Source organism: Amphiprion ocellaris, chromosome 12 (assembly GCF_022539595.1).
Source record: "Amphiprion ocellaris isolate individual 3 ecotype Okinawa chromosome 12, ASM2253959v1, whole genome shotgun sequence".
Lineage (NCBI taxonomy): Eukaryota > Metazoa > Chordata > Actinopteri > Pomacentridae > Amphiprion > Amphiprion ocellaris.
In genome coordinates, this window is record NC_072777.1 from 27726814 (window position 1) to 27749718 (window position 22905).

A 22905-nucleotide genomic window follows, 5' to 3' on the forward strand; every position below is an offset into this window, starting at 1 on the left:
GTAGTAGTGGTATGCTTTTATTTTGAATTACTTAAATTTTCAAAAACACTTTTATTGATATTAAGAATGATAACAACAACAATAAGAAGAAGAATAAATAACAACAACAACAACAACAATAATAACAATAATAATAATAATAGTTTACTTGGTAAGGTCTATGAAAATGTCATTTTAAGTGACTTTCTTTTTTCATTTTTTCTTCCCATATATGTAAGAGATTATTATTATTATTATTATTATTATTATTATTATTATTATTATTATTATTATTATTATTATTATTATTATTATTATTATTATTATTATTATTATTATTATATTTAGAATATTTCAATTGCTCAAGTTCATTAATGCGTTCATTTTGCGTTACTGTCCCTCATCCGGTTTGGTGCTGTCTAACTATAGTGGACTTGACGAGAATCAATCCCAGGCATGGTAACTATATATTTTTAATTTCGGTGCTGCCTTTTTGGTCTCAAACTAAGCCTTGGAATTTGCCCCAGGCCTGAATACAACTGCCCCCCTCACAATGCTTCAGTCCTTGCTCCCAGCGAGCCTCCCCAGGCCGGAATTCCTGCTCTCTTATCTCATTCATCTGTTTAACCGTCACCGCACAGAGACTCGACCAACTTTCAGTATTTTAGGAATGCTGATGCGCTGCCTTTCAGACGCACTGACACTAAAAATAGACATTTACACGGATCACGGGGCGCTGGCTGCCCTTATCTGCTGTTCAGATCTGGATAATTGCTTTATTTTTATGGTTTGGCTAATTAATAACACCAACATTTAGATTTACAGGGACAAAGGGCAGCAAAATATCAGTCCTTAGTTGTAAAAAACTGACCTTAAAATCCTGAATACAACAGCTGAAGGGATGGAGTAAAAAATAAACCCACCAGACATGTCCTTGCTCTTAGAATAACTTTTATTTATTTTTACTTTACAAAGAGGTCTCCACCAAAGCTCTTGGTTACTTAATCTTTATTCAAATACAAACAGTGAGACAGTTTAAATCCAGACAGTGGGCTAAATGTTGGAAAATGGAGGTCAGAAAGTAGCCTACCTATGCATTTCAGGCAACAACAAAACGTCTGAAGTCATTTTTGTCGCAACTTAGCATTGTGTCAGGTGAGAAATGGCAATGATTGGGGGAAAAAAAGCAAATCAAAGTAATGGCAGTCTTAATAATGTGACTTTTGGCCTGTGGTGTTGGAGTTCAGAACCACTTGTTGACACTGCAGCTATTCGTATGGAGTGATGTCATCACTGACTCATACTAGCTGTTGACAAAGTCTCCCCGCCGGCTGAGGATGACACTGATATTATGGCATGATGACTTGTGGGTGACGATGTAGGCTGGAATGAGTGGGGCAACGGGGAAGTGTGTTTCCTCTGCAGGCACATATACACAAACAGGTTAGGTAGTTTTGGAATGATGGCAGGGTGGGTGGGTCACATTTGGACATTTTCTAGGTCATGATGAGTGTGTAGAAGAAGCTGCTGACTACATCCTGGATATGACACGGATGTTTGAAATAATGGCAAGATGTGAAGGAATAGCTGTCTGCTTGGCATTGGATGTGAGTCAGATGGCACCCAGTGCAGTGTTGTGTTGTGTTTAGCAGACTGCCTATGGGGCCTCCTGGTGCTTTCTTGTCAAAAAAAAAACAGGGCAGGTGCAAAGTTACAAAGGTAAACACTGCTCTCTAGTGGGGATACAGCATATAAACATATAGACAAGGGGGCATTTAAGAGCTTCGGCACTCACACGATACAATCACCAAAGAAACAAGTGAAGAAATAAAGCTATTTTTTTGTGTGAAAATCTACATATGCATCATCCATAAGTTAATATAACATCAAATAGTATCTGTGTAGATTTCAACTAGAAAACTGAAATCGTACAAAGGGAACAAGTGTTGACAAGCCTCTAAGTGGATCAAATCTCATTAGGTATCCCCAATAGCTTGAACTGTAATACTGATCGCTGCACACCACAGCATTTGATGCTTTTGAGTATAACACCACATTTGGTAAAATTGCAAAACCGCCTTTTGTTGTCAGAATTGTCTGATCGGAGCCAATAATGTGGAGAAAAACAGTCTGAATAGTTAAACTGTCGTGTCCCGTGAATGTTTTTAAAGAAAACATGCATGGAACGGATTCACATTCTGATTTGCCATAAAAGATTTGGTGAATATTGGATCTGTAAATCACACATTTATGTACCAGCGTCATCAAGACGACTAAAGTGTTCACAGACCATCTCAGTTTGTGTGCATCAGCAGGTGTGCCCTCGTATATTCTGTGTAGATTGTTTTCGAGGAGCTGTCCTCGGGGATTCAATCCTATGTCTTAACAGCCGAGCCTGACTCTCTACACAGTGAGTAAACTGCCCGCGGATAAAGTCTTAATCTCAGCAGAATTTCTCTCCTCCCTTGAAGGAAGTGAGCAGCGTTGGGAGTCACAGGCAATCAGTTGTGAGGGATAAAAACCTCAGCACTGGTGTGTACCGTATTTAGATTGGGCGGATAGGTGGAGGAGAGAAGGGTATACTATATTCCTGGCTGTCGGTCAAAAAAATAAAAAAGCTCCTGAAGTCTGAGCCCCCGTCGGCCAGGTAACCCAAAACCTGGAGTGGGGAGTCAGCGTGGGATATGGGGTGAGGAACAATGTGGCTCTTTGTGCAAGCCGGGCAGAGAAAACAAACCGTTTCCCCTGGAAAGAGATCATGTTCAGGCTCCATCTGAGAAGACCACACAAGGCTGATCAGAGCCCTGTCTGCTGTGTGGAGCGAAGAGGAGGAGGAGGAGGAGGAGGAGGAGGAGGAGGAGCGCATCTGGGCAGTCACACAAACTTGTGCACACTTTAGGGCAATGTCAGACAGGAAGAAGATCTGAGATGCTCCATTTCAAGCGCTCACTGCACACAATGTAACACATGAGCCAGCGATGCTCTTTGGTCCAAGACAAAACTGTGTGACTGTGTTGTGTTCTTCTCCCCTGCTCCCCCTCCATGTTGACTTGCGATAATTCGGCCATCTGGACTGCTTCCTGGGTTGGCACCCTGCTGGTCTACAGGCAGAGCAGCACTCTGGTGGGCTGAGGGACAGGCTGGAGGGTGTTAGCACTGGTGTTGTCCACAAGAGGGCGTGGCACTGAATCTGGCACCGCCATACAGTGTTAAACAGGGAGTCTGTTCATTAGGTGGAAAGGGTGGGAGTGCAAAAAACAGAGAGGGAGAAGAAAAAAGAGAGACAGAGTGGTGAGAGGTCATAGATTCTGGGCTGATTCTGTGTAATTTGCATTTCTGCCATATCTTATATCAACCTCTCTCGCCCTGGACACTCATTCCTTAATCCACCCATTCTGCATAAACACTGAGAATGAGGCTTTTAGTCATATCAACACTCAGATAACTGTTGCACAGGGCACAATCAAACTAAGAACATCTGGCCTCTTTCTCTCACACACACATTTTCATTCAAACACACATTAAACACAAACAGACGCGCACACACACACACTAACGTGAGGGCCAAACCAGGGTTCTGTACTCCCTCTGTCCCATTGCGTTTTAGTTTCAAACGCTCAGCGAATACCCATGTGGTGGGATCGAATTACACGGGGCTATAAAATATCCCAAATAAAGGCAAGGAAAACTGAGCCGAAAAAACGGGCTGTTTCCTGAGGTGAAATCCTCCAGTTGGCTGCTGACTGTGTCAGTGTGGGAGATTTTTTTGAAGACTTTTAGCAGCAGAGACAATGGAACAGGACAGCAATGTTCAGCACAGAGGAGAGAGGTGGCAGGCTAAAGTCATTCACATACGGCAGCCAGCTCCCATTACACACAAACGCAAGGCCATAAATCCGTCTGCACGACACAAGCAGCACGCTGTGATTTCATATGTATTGGTTACTAAGGCGATGCATGAAACCACAACAAATGACAAAGAGTAAAGTGGGAACTCATTTACTGAAAGGAAATCTTGTTTGAGCACAGGCGCAAAACATCTGGGGTTGAGATAAAGGTTTATGTTGCACATTCTCTATCAGCAGCCATCGTTTTTAAACACAATTACGAAGGTGACCCCTGGCCTTTGGAGGCTTGGAGTAGAACAGAGACAGAGAAGCGGGCCAATTGAAATCTAAACCATCTCTGTAATATCAGTGGATTAATCTCAGGACATACAGTAAGATGGTAATACAATCTTGTTATGGTGAGACTGAGATACGGGCGACTGAGGTGGTGTTACAGCCATTTCGACAACCAATCAGGCAAGTGAAATCAAGAGGTTCTTTGATTGGTCCAAAGGCAGGAGGCTTTCCAGCTGCATTCTAACACCAACATCTGGTTGGCAGTGGACAGCAGTGGTGAGTGAAGAAAAGAGAAAGGACTGAGAAGGGAGAGGAGCAGAGAGTGAAAAACTTAGACTTCGGAGAGAAACGAGCCAAAGTCAGAACAGGGTGTCATTATGACATGTGTAATCGGATCGCTCTGGTTCTGCCCCTGTGTTTTCTAATGAAGCCCCAGAGCACGACCACAGCTGAGGGCTGCCTCTCATATTCACAGCGCCTTGTAATCTGCCTGACAATCACCTCTGTCTCTACAGCGAGCTCAGAAAGATGTCTGCACTGCCTCACTGCAGGAAGCAAGACTTTGACTTTGGGGTCACACAGACACTTGATCTGTGTCTGAGTGTCATTTTGAACAGGCTATCCCATAACCTCAAGGTCACAGTTTAGATTCAGCAGCAGCCTTGTGTCTGTTTTCAAGAAAACAAGCCAACTACCTTCTTAAACACTATAAACTGCTCCTGATAAGAGTGTAGGTTGATTGGTTAGAATTCCTTTCCTCCCACTCGAACAGACATACACTCGCATGCATTGGCAAATCTGAGCCTACAAAACAGGCTGCTATGCAAACAAAGCATTGTGACTGTCAGGTTGTGGTGAAGTGATCGCCTTTCAAAGTGACTCTCACTGCCTGTGCCCTCCACCTCCTTTCCCTGTTGTAACCTTAGAGCACCGAGGAGTGCCAGGTTACTGGGATTCTCTCTCTTTGGCGCCATGCTGTTTAGTGACCACGCGCATACTGTGAGACCTGTGATTAAGCTTGCCCTGTATATGTGTGAATGTGTGTGTACACACATTTTCCAATCCCTGGTTAAATGGCGTTTAAAAATAATTGCTGGGGCTTAATTTAACCAGTGTGGAATACCACACAAAGTTTATGCAAATACACTTGCACTCGACTTGGTTTACTGTGAGATTTACCTGACAGTCTCTGCAATAAGTAGGTGCAGCTATTCTGGTCCTTCTTACAATGTGCAACTCAATAATAGCAGACATAATAAAAGCGAGTGACACAAATGCTATCAATATCTTCTCTCGTACTGTAACAGAATCTCTCACCTCCTCCTCTACTTATTCTGATCTCGGATTCGTAGGCATCGCCTCTTCAGAGCTGGCTCCATGTCTCCAGCGCTGGGCATATTAGCTGGGCTCCGCAGGCTGCCCTTGTCCCTGAGTTTGGGCAAGAGCAGTGGGGTGGTGGTCCCACCTGTCTTTGGCGCAGTGGGCAGGGCATAGGCATGGTCCTCATCGGGAACATGAGAGTCCTCTCCTATGTCCCCAACTACTGTTAAGGGCTCTTCTGAGTGACTGATTGGGCCCTCGATCCGCACTGGACTAACAACAGAGCACTTGTTCTCTTTGATAGCCTCAAGCTCGCTAAGTGCAGGGTCAGAGGGTGGTGCTTGTAATCTCTGGGGTAGGGAGGAGTCTGGACTGGCAGGTGTGGATGTGGAGGACATCCCATTTTGACCATGTTCCCTAGATTTCAGGACAGAGGATGTGGCATCATGTGGATGGCTGCTCCCCATGGGGCTGGGTGGAGTGTGAGAGGGTGGAGTTTGGGAGTCCTGGTGCTGGTAGATAGTGTCATGTGAAGGTGACTGTGGTAGAGGAGGAGTGGGTCTGATGATATCGTGGAGCCCCGATCTGTTAACCTGTCCAGTCCCTGACTCCCCCAGTCCAGACAGGTCCACCACTCCATTGGCACTGGGCTCCAGCTTCACTTGGGTCCTTTGAAGAACCCTTTGAATGACTTGTCGCTCTGTTTGCTGCTGCTTATCGTCTGCAAGTGCCTCCGACCCTGAAGCCGAGCATGGGGATTCATTGTACTGCGCCGTGGGGGAGGATGCTCCACTTTGAGGTGTGGATGCTGGGGACAGAAAAGGCCTCTCTGATTTAACCCAATCTGTGTCCCTTGTGTTGGGGTCACTTGGTGAGGAAAGACCTTGAGGTAACGCCCCACCCAATTTGTTGACTACCAATCTACTGTCCCCTTCAGAAATCCCTGGAGATTGTGGTCTCATAGCCCTGGATCTGACCCTGTCTACTCCGTCTGGCACCAGCTGGATAACTCCACTGTGACTTGGAGTTTCTAGTGTTGCTTTAGGAGGGACTGGAATGGGGATAGGAATGGGTATGGGGACAGGTAGGGGAACAATGATGGGATAAGGCACCAAGACAGTGGGCTGTGGCAGAAGAGGGCTAAAAGAAGGAATCCCAAAGTTCATCATGGGAGGCATTGGGACTGGAGCTCTTGGCATCATGTTCAGAGGAGGGGAGTGCAAGCCAGGGAAGTAGGCTCCTGGGAAGGGATGCATCAGTCCAGGGGGATTCATGGATGTAGAAGTTGGGGGCTGCAAGTGAGGAGAGTGTGGAGGTCTGTGGATTGGGCTGGATGGGGGGCCTGGATGTCTGGGAGGATTGGCAAGGGGGCTTTTCAGGCCCTGAGCATGAAGAGGAGGCCTGATGAATGGTATGGGGATTTGAGGCACTGGCTTTTGCTCCAGAGTGGGACGAATAGGATGTGGAGGAAGAGGAGCAAGGTGTGGTGACACCTCCGCAGCAGAGGGAGGAGGTTGGACCGATCTCTCCAGGGTCCGGAGGCCTGAGACAGGGACTTTGGAAGAAGAAGAAGAGGAGGCTTCTGATGGAGAGATGGAGGTGGGTTCTCCTGATCCATGGATTAGTGCAGGCCCTTTAGGGGAAAGGTTTCTATTACGGGCTTCCCCTGCACTGTTGCTGCTGTTCCAAGACTCTGGAGTGAGTAGCTTTTGCCCTGTCATACTGCTGTCTGCCCGCCCTTCCTGACTGGTTCTGTTTGGGCTGGAACTGGTGCTGGTGAGAGCTGCACGGGCTTCTCTGTAGAAGACATCCATCTTGTACTGGTTCAAACACTTGGTACTGCAGAACTGGAGCCGTTCCTCACCAGATCCAAAGTCCAGGTATTCTTTAGTGTGACGGACATGCTTGCACCAGTCACATACCTGTGGCACAGGGGAGAGAGACTGTGGAGGGTCAATGAAGTGACAGATTGTAGCAGAAAACTTTTGTACAGAAACAGGAGATAGACAGACTTTCCCCAATAGCTCTGCATATTAAACCTTGTAATTTAATAGCAGAGTTAAATTATTATTTTACAACAGAAGACAAAAGATACATTGATGGTGTCCTCTTACTCTGACATTGGTGTTTATCTTCAACACCAGTCTGGGCGAGTCCTCTGTATGGGGGTGCTGAGGGGATCTTTCACCATGGAGATCTTCATCTCTGGCCTGACAGGGGAAAACCAGAGTGACAAACATAACATGAATCACTGTGAGGCAGTTGTCAGACCTAAGTTCATCCTCAAAAGCTATACTGGAATCATTTTTTTTGCTGCAATATAAAGTCCTGTCCTGACCTCTAAACATGGAAACAGCACAGCAATGGCTAGAAGGAGAGAGAACTTAGAAATGTCATTTGTGCAGAACAACAATGTTATAAGGATGTAAAACATAAAGAAAACAATGGAAGTTGAAATTTTTTGATTATTTTTCAAAAATTGAAAAAAACAGGAACTGACATGTGCAATAGTGTTACTAATACTGGAAAGAATGTTGATTTTACACACTATACATATTGTCTTAATGGATTTTTTTATTTGTTTCCGCACTCATCTCCTATGAGCTCTGTGCAAGCATCAGTTCAGCCAAAAAGTCCCTGAATTTTTGTCGAATGAGTACCAGTCAAAGCTGATTCACTCACAGCTTAATGGTTGCACCCAGGAGCCTAGCATTTTTTGTTTATTTACACAGTTTGGTGAGAACAAACTCTTCCTTTTTTTTTTTTTTTTAAGCATTTTGTAATTGAGAATCTACAACATATTTTGATGAAATATTACAATTTTCAGCTTGGAGTCAGTTAAGTTTCCCGGGGGATCTGCACACCATAGATGGATAGTTCAAAGGCTGTTGGAAAGTTACAAATCCAACAGTTCTCTCTGTTTTTACAATTTCTTCCTCTGATAAATGGTGCATTTTAGTGATTATGTTCAAGATAAAATACCTGCCAGTGGACTTTGGAGTTCAGAAGGCTAAACCAAATGTAACTTTCTTACGTAAGAAACACAAATATCAGTTTCAAATGAAATTCATAGTCATAGATATTAGAAATAGTTTGAACTTCACACAAGGCAGGAAACCCTAAAGGTCAGCAAAACAAAAGGAAAAAAACAGTGTTGTGAAACAGATATGATTCTACAACCACATAGGGAGATAATGCAGGTGATGTATTGTCATATTATTAATGGCCCTGGCAGTATTAATATAAGAAATTCCTCTTGATTCATGTAAGCTGATCTGCTGTGGATCTGAGTGCTCTCCCATCTCTGTGACCCACTGAGTCGTGTTGAGTTACGAAACATGAGGCAGCTGAAGGTAAGGTATGCACTGAAAGTGGACACCTCGCCCCAGGCCTCCTGGCCTTCCTCTCAGACAAGCAGCAACAAGCCAACAGAAATGCTTTCCGCCCCGCCTCCGAAAAACTAGAGGGCTTGTTGCGCGCAGACTGTTCAGCCTTCCTTTGTGTCACTGTTGTTGTGAGAATAAACCTACCATAGTATAAACAACACAGAGGGAGAAAGTTGATATAGCAGCTTGTCACCCCGCACCTCTAAAGAAGCTGTATCCATGTCGTAATGGAAGGTGAAAAATCACGGCGGTGCGCATCGGAGCAGTTGCAGTTTCCCTGTCCTCCAGACCAAAGCCACTTAATGGCCAGCCTCTTCTCCATTAACGTGAAACTGATACTAAGTGTCCTCTGCAAACTTTGACCTCCCTCCCACCATTCCTTGACTGGCTTCTCCATACTAACTAGGAATTGTGCTCTTAAAGATCCCCCCTTTTAAATGCCCGTAAATGAATCCATCAGTTATGACCTTATAAGATCAGGGGTATCTGTTTCTGAAGGTCTGTGTACCTGCCAGAAACCACTTGATGCTGGTCTCCTGTGTGTGGACAGTGAGACAGCTGAGGCAAACTGTGCACAGACACTGTCTGTATGTATCTACTGAACTCAACACATTAGAAAACAAGAAAACAAATCTACAGCTCACTCATCACCATGAGGGTATTCGGATTTCCAATATCTCCCCAACAGGGCACAAGCCAAAACTAGATGTTTGTGACTAATAAAGGATGTATTTGGCATTCGACACAAACCTTATTGCGCTTGAAGTAGGCCCGTCTGCAGGCAGCAAAACACTTCTCACTGCAGAAGCTCTTGAGCTCTGAGCCCATACATAGAGAGTAGCGTTTTACACCTTCTTTCTGGCACCAAACACACACTATCTGCACGTTCTGCACATCTTCCACTGCAGGGGGAAAATCAGAAGAGAGGAGGGCAATCAATGTGTGCATATGCAAGGGTGTTAGTGCACAGGTCAATGCCAAAGAGGCGTATTTTAGAAAATTGTACAGGGATGAGACTGATAGTAAGCACATAAAGCCGATCACTATAAGTATTTAACCTCATTACAACTCAAGACACATTAGTCAGTTGTGCTCCTTTTGAGTGGGACCTAATGTTTAGCTATTCATATGATAAAGTAGAGTATTCTTCCGAATAATGGGAGTATGTTAAGACAGTCATTAGCCCACAGCTGGAGGTACTCCAAGGTTCTTGTACAACATCGCATTAAATGATGGAGTCTCAGAGTAATATTCTTTCAGGGAGTCTAGAGACCCTGCAGCATCTCTGCTATATGTTAATGTCAGTTTTATGCACTCACAGTGCAATGCGCAAGTATTTTGCTTTGACTCCAGCACAGCAATCTGAAGCAATGACTGAGGCTGACCTACTCAGTTTCATTTTGTGGGTATTGGCATTCATATTGGGTGACCACTATTACAACAGTGGCCCATTTTGTACATACAGTATTTCTTGCAAATTTTCATGGTGCTGCAGGACCATGAAAAGTTCCAACTCTGTTCATCAAACATACCACCAGATGCCATCACCTTCAAATTAAAATCAAAAAGCAGCAACTTATTGTCATAAATGCTTTTTCTTTTGGGTCCAACTTTTTGGAAAGCTAGTCAATACAGTAAAAAAGTGCCGCTTTCCACGTAAACACATGCATTGTAAAGTATGAAACATGAGGCTATACAGCATCCTGTTCTTACTAAGCTGCAAATTAATAATATCTTGCACTATTACACAGCATCATTTGCAATTTAATTTAGCTCCAACTGTTATCACAGAGTATTGCATTCCAGCAATAATCTCACTTTTTCTAGCCTTGCAGCAAGCAGCATTTTGCCCTCATTTAATATAATAACAAATGACACTAAACTGAGCTGAATGATGATGATGGCACCAGGTAACTGGAGGACAACGAGACATGTTGTGTAATTGCAACGCCTCCCTGGTTTTACGGAGCTTCTAATATTGCTCAGGAGCTACAGCAAAAACTGAAACTAACACCTGCTCCATCGCCTACAGCTGACATTACACTCTGACCTTTTAGCACATAAATTTGAGACCAACTCTGAGTTATGTGAGTAAATCTTTGGGAAGCAATGGTTTAAACCGAAGTTCTACTTTAGCATACAGAATTTGCAGTCATCATATTGTCATCACTTCATGCATGCTCCCACAGTCCACTACCTGCTGATGGCTTTATAAGGGGGACGATGACAGGGGCACTCTTGTGCTCCTTGGGGGAGGTCAGGGATGAACTTGTTGCAGAAGAGGAGGGTGAGGATGAAGGAACACTGGAGGACTCTCTCTCTCCACTCTTCATGGCCAGGACTGAGTGACTGACTTTGGTATCCAGACTTTTGGGTTTTGGCAATGAGTTTTCTGAAAGTCACAAACAAAACACAATGCAAACTTGTCGCGTAACGCAATAGCACAAATCCACAGCTTGGCTTACATGATACTATAATAACTTTTGTGCAAACAACAGATGTATCTGAATGAATGACACTGGAGAAGTTGCAACTACAGGAGATTATGTCTAGCGAATGTGCGCAGTGACTCAATGTCTGCACTGGAACCTGCAGAACCTGTTGGTTAGTGTAAATTCAAGAAGGCTGCACTAACAGCGAACTGTCGACACCTGCCCTCACCTTTTAGCACAGACACATGCTGACGCCTTTCACGGTAGTTTCTGATCTCATTGGCCTCTGATTCTCTGAGATCCACCTTGTCGTACCCGTACCAGCCCAGGAGCTCGTTCATGGTGCTTTCTGCAAATGTCTGCATGAGAAAAAGAGCATAAGAAATCACTGATTAGCGTTCTATGTAAGGGGATAGGGTAACCGAGCCACGGCCCGCCTGCAAACGGGAAACTGTGAGCATACATCTTAGGGGTTATTAGTGGAACTTTTTATCCTATGTTAAACATAATCAGACCTTCCTACTCTGAATCAATGTGAGGGATTCTTTCTCAGCCCCAACCCTGTAGGAGAAATGAATAGGGGCACAGTGGAGTACAGTATGACGCTTTTTCCATGATGTATTCGAGTTGTTTACTCTTGCTAAATCTGAGACGGAAAGGTTTAAAACCTAACACCAGTGTGAAATCTATGAATCATCCTTTGTTTATCTCTTTTAATTGGAAAAAAGGGGGAGAAAAGAAAACTGGTCTCCACAGATGGGATGTGTGGTCTCCCCCTTCTATTTTTTTTTTTTTTTTTTATTATGACCAGATGAAAACAAAAAACACAAAGGTCTCTCTCTTTATCCACCCACCTCTCTCTCTCTGTGGCTTTGGAAGAACCGGATTGGAGGGGAAACCTGATCCGGAACGGGCAGAAATCAGAGCGGGACACCCTACACCACAGCGAGGTCCCACGGTTCTCGGAAATGCCCCACTCCTCTCTCTTCTTCCCTCTCTCTCTCTCTCTCCAATGTCCACCACTCTCGCTCTTTCTCCAGCTCTCCCTGTCCCTCCCCTTGACTCCCTTTCTCGCCTCTGCCTCCCCCCCCCTCTCCTGCCCGCCCGCCGCCTCCCATCTTCACCATCCTCCCCTCCATCCCAGCACCTTCCATCCCTGACACCCGACACAGCATGGCCTCTCAGGTTTCACCCTTTTCCAGCACAGCCAGTCTGCTGTGGTGCTGGTGTTGTAGTGCTGTAGTACCGACTGCACATTCTTTCCCCTGCTTTCCTCACTCCGACCTCTGCTCTGCAACCAGGGCCTCAAAGAAATGGATCTCTCCCTCGCTTGCTCACTTTCTGCTGTGTGTGTGCGTCTGGGAGTGTGTGGGTGAGCGCGAGCAGTGGTATCATATCCAGCTAAATATGCCTAACGATGATTAAAGTTAAGTATCCGGTGTCTGGTGCTGCGCTCGGGTCTGACGTGGAGGGAGTAGGTCCGAATGTGGTGTTGAAACAGATGTATTACAGAGACAACACTGGGATGGATCTCAGCTGAGCTAGAAATCAGAGTGTCTGCCCTTCTGCCTGCCTTTGCCTTTCCATCATTTGACTCAAAGGTGAACATCTCTGGGGCTTCACTCCACAATTTATGTCTCCCCATCATGCCTAATTTCGGTACTGTGGTGTTCTCCAGAAGAACTCCACTGATGGCAACTCTTGCATGCACACAGCCCACTGCCCCCTTTTTCCTCTTTCTACTTGTTAATGAAAGACGGGGCAATTTTTTCTTCCTCTTCACCCACCCCTCCACTTCCCACAATGTTGTTTTTGTTTCTTTTTGGCAGTTTAGACAAACATCTGCTTTGTGAGAGTGACAAGCCATATCCCAAACCACAGAGAGTTGCAGCCAAAGGCAACAAACTGGGGCCGACCCTGAGATTCAGCCCAGGCAGGCTTACATCAAGCGGGGATAGCGTTTCACATGTTTTGATTAAAATTAGTTAAGATGTAACACTACACCTCCCCTGGATATCAAACGCTACAATCCAAACCACTTACACAAAAAGAGCACATTTCCTCTCTCACGAAAGGCCAAAGTCTCCACCCCCCCTCCAAGAAAACGGCTTGTCTTGTTGGATTTCTCAGCTTTAGTTTGAAGGAGCCTTGAATATCCACTAACAGCACAGTCAACAGTCTCGGATAGCAAATGTCCAAACCCAAACAAAGCAGACAATCCACGGATTAGTTTCCATGCAGTAATAGGCTCATAATGGTGGGAGGGAGTCAAGTCTGTTACTGTGATTTAACTTATTACTGCCTGCGCAGGGCTGCAGACTCTTAAAGGACATGCCATTAGTGCACAATTATTGCCCTTAATGGGAACTTTTGCATGTTTGCATTCTTTTGTAAGTATGTGATATAGTGCTGTGGAGTTTTCCCACTGTAAGGGCTAAAGCAGGCTATTTAAAGCTTATAAATGCTCTCTCTCTCTCTTCCTCTCTCCCTCTCTTTCTCATGAGGGTAAACCTCTGTGGTGCAGCAAGTGAGCGCACCGCAGGAGCGGGGAAGAAGTGACGCACATCTGGATCTCCGCTGGACATTACAGTGTGCGCCTCCGGCCGCAGCTGGCCCGACATGGCGTCACGAGAAGCCAAAGGTCAGCCTACTCTTCTTCTTCACTACAAACATCTGTAATCAGGACGTCCTGTGTCTGTTTGACTCAGTTTGGATTCGCAAAAAAAAGAGTTTATTATTGAGACTTGTGTGTTTGTGTGAGTAAAAATGTATGTGCGTTTTTGTAAAAACTGCAAAGAAACCTTGTGAAGTGTGACTGATTCCATGAAAGACACAAAGAGAGCATTCATTGAAAACAAACAGTATGTATGCGATTATTCCCAGCACTGATTTGTGCGCAGTTAGGAAGGCGCTGCGTGCGTAAAGTGGCTCGTTCAGTATCACATCTCGCTGGATACAAACTCTTTCAGCAGTGGCACAATAACAAATCTATCAATACCTCACCTTCATCTCCTGGTTGATCTCCCTCTTTACGGGGTGCGCGGGTTTCCTGCTGCGTTTATTTTCCGGAGGTCTCCCTTTCTCCATCTCTGGCATAGTCCTGGTGTGGCTGGATCCGATCCGGATCAGTGTCGCTGGGTGTCAAGCTGGAGGAGTTTCAGCGGAGTAGGTCAGAGTGAAAGATGTCACTCCCGGTGACAGACGCTGTCATTCCCGGACGTCTGAGTCCCTCATCTGGGGCTTCACACCATCAGAGTCCACTGAACATGCGTGCGCTCCGGCTTGGAGGCTCCACCGCTGAACAATCCCCACTCTCTTTTCTCCACCGCTGTCAAGCTGCTGCCGACACCACAGGCACGACTTCTGGTTGGGACTTTCAAAGTACAACCTTCAATCGACGACAAGTTGAAGTGGTTTTTGACATTGCATGCAAATCGGGGACATTAGGGCATATTAACCAGCTTAATTAAGAAAGAATGATGCTGGTATGAATTAAACGTAAATTAAAATGATTAAAGCATTTGAGTGAAAGTGCATCAAATAAAGCTTCTAAATCAAAACTTTGAAAAGAAAAGTAGGTCAAAAAAGAATTCAAGTGGATCGCAAGCTAATATTGACACTACATACCAAATGAAAACTTACCCTAGAAGGTAACTGATGAAAAATTTGGCTGCATTTGCAATAAAAAAAAAAATGCAACACTGGAGGAAACACCAGAAACAAGACCTAGTACTTTTAGGACTCATTCACTCTGCTCAAAACTAATACAAATACAAGTAAAAACACAAATCAAGCACCACACATTGAAGCATGTCGACCTATTGCACCCTTTCTTACCTAAACGTAGGCTTATATTACAAGCTCCACAGGGACATGTGCACTGCAAAACATCAAGAGGGAATCTAGTCAAATCAACTTTGATTTTCTAGTTTATTTAATTTAACTGTACAAGTTTTGCTAATTTCTCATTAAGTGAACCTAAAGTGTTTAATGTTTTTGCTTTAAGAACACTTTAGAACACAAAAGCACAAGTTTATATACCCTGAGGCATTTTGACCTACAATGATGAGCTGATGAATGATAAACTGCACATTAAATTAGGTTGATAATTCTAACTTATATAGATATTGATAGAGGGTTAAAACTTTTGCTATGTGTAGAAACAACTGTTTTTTTGGTGGCAAGTAGGTTTTCACATACAAGGAAGCTGACATGGTTTTTTAGTGCTGCAAGTGTTTGAAGTCAAATAAACAGTAAATGTAGCAAATCCAGGTATTCTTAAAAGTAATGAAAAGTTTAGAAATAATATATATTTCCATTTTACAGGAAGGTTTATTAAATTATTTGCCTAAAAATGAACATGATTAGATCATGTGTAATGTAAACAACCTGAAAAGTGCACAGTGGTTGCAGTAAGGATGGAAACCTGCTGTGTATCTTTGTTAAAAAAATAAGTTTTGGTTGTTTCTTTTAATAACAGTCAAAACAATTCAGTCCCTACACATTTAGACTTTTAATTTATCTCACTCACTGCTACTCTGAGCAGCCTCACAGTTTGTCTTTGCAGTGACTTATGAAAATGATACAGAAGGTGCAGATTCTCAATGTTAAAAAGAAATGTTTTAAACTTAGAAGGTGCAAAAGGAACACACGTCTGTCTGTAGCCATGTCTGTGATGATTAGTTCACTCAACTTACAATATTTACCTTTACTCTTGTTTTCCCAAATTTAGTTAATTTAACTCTAGCTTTACACTTTCTTTCACAGCTCATAAGGGGATTTTGAACTAGTTAATCATCTGAAGTGCAGATAACTCAACTATTTTGGCAGCAGGGCAACTTGCATTTCCAAATTGTCATGTAAAAATGGAAATTTTCTAAATAGTTTTTAACTGTAATGTATATTTTTAAAAAAGCTATTTATTGTTATCACACATATTTTCCCTGTTTAGTTAAATAAAAACAGGGAAAATCCTAAATCCAAACCTAAATAAAACCTAAATAAAAGTAATAATTCACAAAACTGCAAATAATGTCAACATCAAAAAATTGTTTTTATAAAAAGTAAAAACAGCACCTTTTTAAACAATATTTAAAGTAACAAAAAATCGTGTCATTTATAGATGTCTGCTGTTATTTGAAAGAAAAAAGTAGGTATTTTACTGATTAAATTTTTTTTTTAAATTATCTATTTAACTGTTATTTTACACATTCTCCCTGCTCTGTGAAATTACAAATAGTGAGTAAAAATCACAGAAAAAAGTATTAATTTATATGTGGAATGTAAAGAAAACAGGTCAACACTGTAATTAATCAAACATCTGTATTTATTTTTTAAATAGTAGTTCTTCTACAATATGTTATAATAAAAAAAGGCTGCTGTACTGCACATAAATCAGCTAAAAATCATAATTTTATTGATTTTGGTTATTATTTTTTTACAGATATTTGCCTTTATTTTCACAGTTTTGACAGTTTATAAACATTACAGTATTCCATTTGTTTTTGTTTTTGTTTTTTTTTTTTTAAACAAATTTTCCCCGCACCTTCCTGACAGATTTTCAACACTTTTTGGGGGGATTCTTTTTTTTTTTCTTTTTACAGTGTATCATTTGTGTAGCCTGCCATGAAAATGAACGCAGCAGCCTACTGACAGTGTTGTACTTTTATTATGAAAGCTGAGTGGCCTGACTCCCGGTGTAGCTCTGTGAGGAGGGAGGGCCTCTGATTTGATGTAACCCAACACCTGGCGCCCACCCCTCCCAAATCTCAACAGATACATTTCATAAGGAATGCAAAGACTGTGTTTTATCTGAGGGGACACAGTACAAACACTGTCTGTATACTCTTGTCTTAAAATAAAGAGATGAAAAGAGCGCTGCGAGTTAAATGATACCATGGCAGAATGTTTGGAGCATCTGTTTGATCAGTGCCTGTGTGTGCACTGTGTGTGTGTGTGTGTGTGTGTGTGTGTGTGTGTGTGTGTGTGTGTGTGTGTGTGTGTGTGTGTGTGTGTGTGTGTGTGTGTGTGTGTGTGTGTGTGTGTGTGTGTGTGCGCACTGAAAACACCTGAAATGTCCACGTTCGGCCTCTCAGCCACCCTTTGCTGGAGGAAAAGCAGCACATGCCTGAGGGCAGGATTTACATGCAGGGAGGCGTGTGTTCTGCCTCCCTGCACAAACAGGCTTTGAACATAAACATTTGTCCCTTGGTTATTCTTGATGGTAAAGGCCAGAGAATTTATTACCGTATCATGTTCCTCTGCTGGTGATGAAACTGTGGAGGTGGTCTAATTACATTCAGCACACTACATAAACAGATATGTCAGGTCCCACTTGACACTTGATGGACACCTTTTCATATTTTTACCAACATAAATTGATTTCTGATTCTGAAGCTTCCTGCATTTTGATCAACACTCAGTTAACTCCCACTTAACACAATGAATTTTAACAATAAATTTTAATCAAATTGGCTTCAGATTCTCTACTGTATCTTGAAATGTCTCCCTCTTGCAAGACTTACAACACTGTAGAATTTTTAAAAATACGTATACACACACACACACACACACACACACACACACACATATATATATATATATATATATATATATATATATTAGCTGATTGAATATAGTAGAACAGTGTAATGCAAACTTTATGTAAACTTGGACAATTTTTTACTATAATACTATTTCTGTAAAATATTTCAGCTGATTGAAATACACTTAAAATTATAATTGTATATAGTAAAATGTAATTTGCAGTCAAATATTGTTGAAGAACAAAAAAACCCAGATTTTTGATGTGGACACTATTGACAGTTTTTTCTTTTATGGTGAACATGTAAATTACTATTTTTTCTGTGATTTTTCGAGACATTTTTCTAGATATCTGTAAAATAACAGTAAATTGTTCAGAAGCAACAGTTGATATCTGTAAAAAAATTACATTTTTAGCTACGTTACATACAGGAAAACTGCATATTTTGTGTTTACACACTGTAAAAGAACAAAATGCTATTTTAAAAAACACATCAGTGTCCTGTTTTGTTTATTTTTTACAATCAATATGTAAATTAACATGTCATCATATTCAGATGTTTTCATATTATTTTCTGTAATAAACAAACAAAATAAATGAAAAGCCCATTAAGCTGTTTCAAGACTAATAATACGTTTATTTATTTACATAATTGCAAAATGACATAGTCTTTATAGTCAATTAATGATAAATATCAGTCAAATAAGAATTTTATTTTTTTCTGGCTGATCTGAACACAATAAAAGAGTGTGCAATATTGCACATTTTTTATGTTTTTATTTTTTTACAGTGAATCTGTAAATTGCAATTTTTCTGTGATCTCTGTGTGATTTTAGTAGATATCTGTAGCTTGACAAAACTGGGAAAATCTACAAAACAACAGTAAATAGTCTATATTTTAAAAGGGTAAATATTAATAAAAGTTTTTTATTGTTAGTTTAAATACAGTAAAACTGCATCATTTTATGGTCACATTGTAAAAGTATTGCCATTTGAAAAAATGTTGACTCTTTGATGTCATGTACATCTGTTTGTTGTTGTTTACAGTCAGCATTCAAACTTATGTTTTTTTCTGTATTTTCATTAGATATTATCTGTAATTTAACAAAAGAGGGCAAACTAAAATAACTGTAAACTGCTTTAAATGTATCGTTCAAAACAGTTCATTTTTTACAGTGTAGGCGGCTGAACCCCATGCAGAGCAGCAGACAGGTAGACAGACAGGCGGACAGCAGGTCTGTCTGTCTGCCTGTCTGTCTCCAGCCCCCCGGCTCTGGTTGGAGGAATCCAGGGACCACGCTCGTGTAAACAGAAACCCGATCCGGTGCGCTCGGCTCCGGTTTCGGCCCCTCGTAGACCCGCTGATGACACCTGATCCGGCCCGGCTTTGGGAACAGGGCTTATCTGATGCCTGACAAAAGGCCTCTCTTTGCAGCTCCACATAACAGTGCACATCTGGTGCCTCTGCAGGGAACGATGTCCCTCCAGCTTCCTCTGAGGATGGAGGCGGGAATAAAAGGCCTCCTCACAAACCCACTAACGACACAGGACCAGACTGAAGTTACAGTCCTCAACATCTGGACCAAATCAGGGAAATTGGCCACTTTGCGTTCGATTAGTTGCATTATTGTAGAGAGGTTCCTGATTACAGTGAACTCAGCTTGTAGTTCAGAGGATGGAAATGTTAGTATCTGTCCTCAGCATTAACAGAAACATACACAGTGTGGTGTCACCGATAGAGGGGGATGTCTACCCATCAGTAGGAATAATTGCTCCAGTGAATAGGCCGGTGTTTCCCCTGCATCAGATTACATGCAAATATAGACATCATGACAAAGGACATGTGAGCTTCTGACCTGGTGAATAAATACAAATACACTAAATAAACTGACCTGCAGCACAGAAAACTATCTGAACAGCAGGTTTCATCTGACTGATAGTTTTTACATCATACAACTAACAGCATCTTTATTTACACTGACACACCTTCTCATTTAATAGTTTTTCTTTATTTTCATGACTGTTTACATTGTAGATTCCCAGTGAAGGCTAGAGGCTTAAGTTTCAATGTATTGAAAGCGTGCAACCCACAAAAATGAGCACTTTTTAAAAAGCCGTTTTAACAGGGTTTTTGTAAAAATAGAATTTATTGTTATTTTACAGATTTTCCTTGTTTTGTTAATTTACAAATAATATGTAGCGTAATCATTAAAAAATGCTGATTTACACAATAATCTTACATAGCAGATATACATAGTAAAATTCAAGCTTTGTAAATAATGTCATAAATGGTAATTCATTCTTTAACAACATATAATTGTAAAACTACACTATTTTTATTGTATTTAAATGAGCAGAAATATTATTTTAAAGATACCTGGTCTTATTTGTAAGAAAAAAAATAAGTATGTTAAGGATTTTTTTTACCGTTATGCTACAGATGTCTCCTGTTTTGTTAAATTACAGATATTATTGACATTTTCACTGTGTAAAAGACAAAAAGTAAGAAAAACTGTACATAACTTACAAAAATGTGTATAATTTGTTGTGTGGATACTGAATCGCATGACCTACCTTTAGGTATCAGTTGTTCCTTGTATCACTTTCAATGGATAAGTCCCAATAAGTGCGCAGTGGTGGATTTGTAGTAGGATCACAATCATGTGATTGTCAGCAGGCAGCTGATATAGTGTTCACTTGTTGTCATAGTCACAGTGACGCCGTGCTGCTATCTCGCAATGATGCAGAAATCTTGAACAAATCCATGGATCCAGATTATAAGCTGCATCACTGCCAAAATCTAATCACTTGGTCCTTGTGTCATTTCTGACCTTCCCAGAAAATTTCATTCAAATCTGTTAGTCCGTTTTTGAGTCATGTTGCTAACACAGATAGACGATTGTCACATAACTCTGCCGTTCCTTGGCAGAGTAATAATTTACAAAGAAAAATCAAAAAATTTCAAAACTGACCCGTACCTACTGCAGCACAGCCTCAATTGTCTTTAGAGGGGACAAACTCTCTCCTCCTTATATATGGAGCTCATTCACATCATCACTTCAGCCCTACCATCAAACAGCACAGTGACCAACTCTATAACCTTGATGCAAGCAAAACTACAACCAGCGTCACTGTACACACTGTAGACTCTTTGGCATTTACAACTGATTTCCTTGGAGCTAAACATTTGAAGTCACTTCTGACTGATGCCTTTTAATACAGAAGAAACATTCATCAAGAAAAAAAAAAACCCTCCACTTGGTCTGGCCCTGTGATGTCACTCTGACATCACCAATACCATAAATCCAGGAAGTGCTGGGCGGCCCAATCCTAAACACTGGTCCTGCATGGTGAGTAAGAACAAAGGAACAAAGAAAGGTAAGTTTAAAGAAACAATTTAACCACATTTGAGCTGTAATAATTTACATAATATGAACATGAGCGTGGAATAGCATGTGCGGCAATGCTACGCTAGCATGGTTAAATTAAAGCACATCAGGTAAACAGCACTGTGTAATGTGTAGAATGAAGTTCTCACCCACTTTGTCACGTCACATAAATCCTCACATAATAGTAAGTAGTGCAAATTACAGCTGTGTCCCAGTGTGCTCTACTCACATGTGCACTTTCACCAATAGTGACTAACTACCCACAAAATACCAGCCTGCTCCTAAAATCACTAAGAAAAGTATCATTTACAACAAATAGACACCTCTGGTTTGTGGCTTTCACACACACAATCTCTTGGAAAAGGTTGCTAGGTTCAGTTAATACACCAAATTGAAACCGTGACATTAAACTGCAGGAACTGAAGGAACAGACAGTCTGGCCTCAGAAAAAAATGGTACAGGGGCCTAGAGGTGTCTTATGTAGTCCCTGGGGAGAAGTCAGATCTGTGGTGTCCAAAATGTATGACAAAATAATCCCCTGTACTCCCCTAAACATATTGATCAAATGAAAACAATGACAAAATATGTGAAATGTTAAGGATACTAGTATAACAAAGATCACTGATCACCTTGCAAGACTTTAAAAATAACATTTTGTTGAGAAACATGGACCAATCTTAATGTCTTTACTTGTGTGATTTTTGGACTGTTTTCATTTAAACAAATGATTAAAAAAATTAGGACAAGAATGCTAAAAAGGCTATTCAAACTCAATCTTATCAGTAACCAATTCTATCTACAGGTTGCTGCACTAAAATACAGGCTAAACCAGGGTAAGACAGTTCCTTTAAGAAAAATGTCTCTCTATTTTAAAAAAATATATTTTAAAAAAACAAAGTTCTGATAAGGGAGCCCCCCTCCACCATGATTCAGGGAGGATGGATGGGGAAAGACCCCTCCGGGAGGATTCTTACCTCATGAGTCATACAGATCAATACAAATTTGTTTCCGATGCATTAGTCTTGCACAGTCAGAACATTATCTAGTGCTGACACAGCGATGTGTAGAATGGTTTGACTGCACCTCAGCAGTATTCTGCTACTAAAATAGGGACATGGGAATGGTTTTAGTGAAACGTTTGCTCATAAGGAGGCAAGCGTTATCATTACAATGGATAATTCACTGAAATTCACCTTCAGCAAAACCTACATTTTAGTGTGTGGGTTGCAACCTGGAGGTAGGCGGAAGGGAAGAAAAAGCTGTACTTGTACTGTAACTTGTACCTTAAGTATACATCTGGTGAGTCAGACTAATTAGGCTTAAGATTAACTTTGTTTTAAAATTTTGATGTTGCTCTGACTTTAACGGTGACATAAATGTTAGATAACACAAACAGTAGCTTTTTAGGATTTTTTAAAAAACTGATTATTGCCAAGTAATTGACAATTGATGGACATAGGACAAAAATTACAACTTTAACATAATTTATCATTAACACACACACACACACACACACACACACACACACACACACACACACACACACACACACACACACACACACACACACACACACACACACACGCATTGGAAGCTCAGGCTACAGTAGTGAAAAATTCAAGCTAGCTAGTCCTACAGCAAGCTAAGATAGCATAACATTATTACTCTATCATAGAAGAAAAGCACTCAGAGAGCACAGTACTCCGCCAAGGCTGCTCATTTCCCCATATA

At 41.6% G+C, this 22905-nt stretch overlaps 1 protein-coding gene across 3 annotated transcripts; it reads right to left on the reverse strand.

Annotated features, from left to right (window-relative positions):
- Positions 1-913: 913 nt before the first annotated feature.
- LOC111566452 (sine oculis-binding protein homolog) lies at positions 914-14566 on the reverse strand. 3 transcript variants are annotated; one of them, XM_023267041.3, is made up of 7 exons: positions 14245-14566; positions 11471-11600; positions 11007-11201; positions 9560-9711; positions 7538-7633; positions 5421-7345; positions 914-3201 (listed from the first exon to the last, which is right to left on the reverse strand). In XM_023267041.3, exons 1-6 carry the CDS (start codon positions 14335-14337, stop codon positions 5429-5431), a joined length of 2583 nt encoding a protein of 860 aa, XP_023122809.2. In that variant the 5' UTR covers positions 14338-14566; the 3' UTR covers positions 914-3201; positions 5421-5428. The 3 variants fall into 3 exon arrangements, with proteins under 3 accessions (XP_023122809.2, XP_023122808.2, XP_054872023.1); XM_023267040.3 differs by having other exon boundaries at positions 5421-7366; XM_055016048.1 differs by lacking the exon at positions 14245-14566 and adding an exon at positions 12096-12248 and having other exon boundaries at positions 5421-7366.
- Between the last annotated feature and the right edge of the window lie 8339 nt (positions 14567-22905).

What these genes read in the sequence shown, in the direction of transcription:
- LOC111566452 (XM_023267040.3), bottom strand. Translation starts at nt 14,337, where the DNA reads ATGCCAGAGATGGAGAAAGGGAGACCTCCGGAAAATAAACGCAGCAGG. An exon ending in CCTTATAAAGCCATCAGCAG is followed by an intron (nt 9,712 to 11,006) that starts GTAGTGGACTGT and finishes TTCCCCCTGCAG; the next exon opens with TGGAAGATGTGCAGAACGTG. An exon ending in CCTACTTCAAGCGCAATAAG is followed by an intron (nt 7,634 to 9,559) that starts GTTTGTGTCGAA and finishes TTCCCCTGTCAG; the next exon opens with GCCAGAGATGAAGATCTCCA.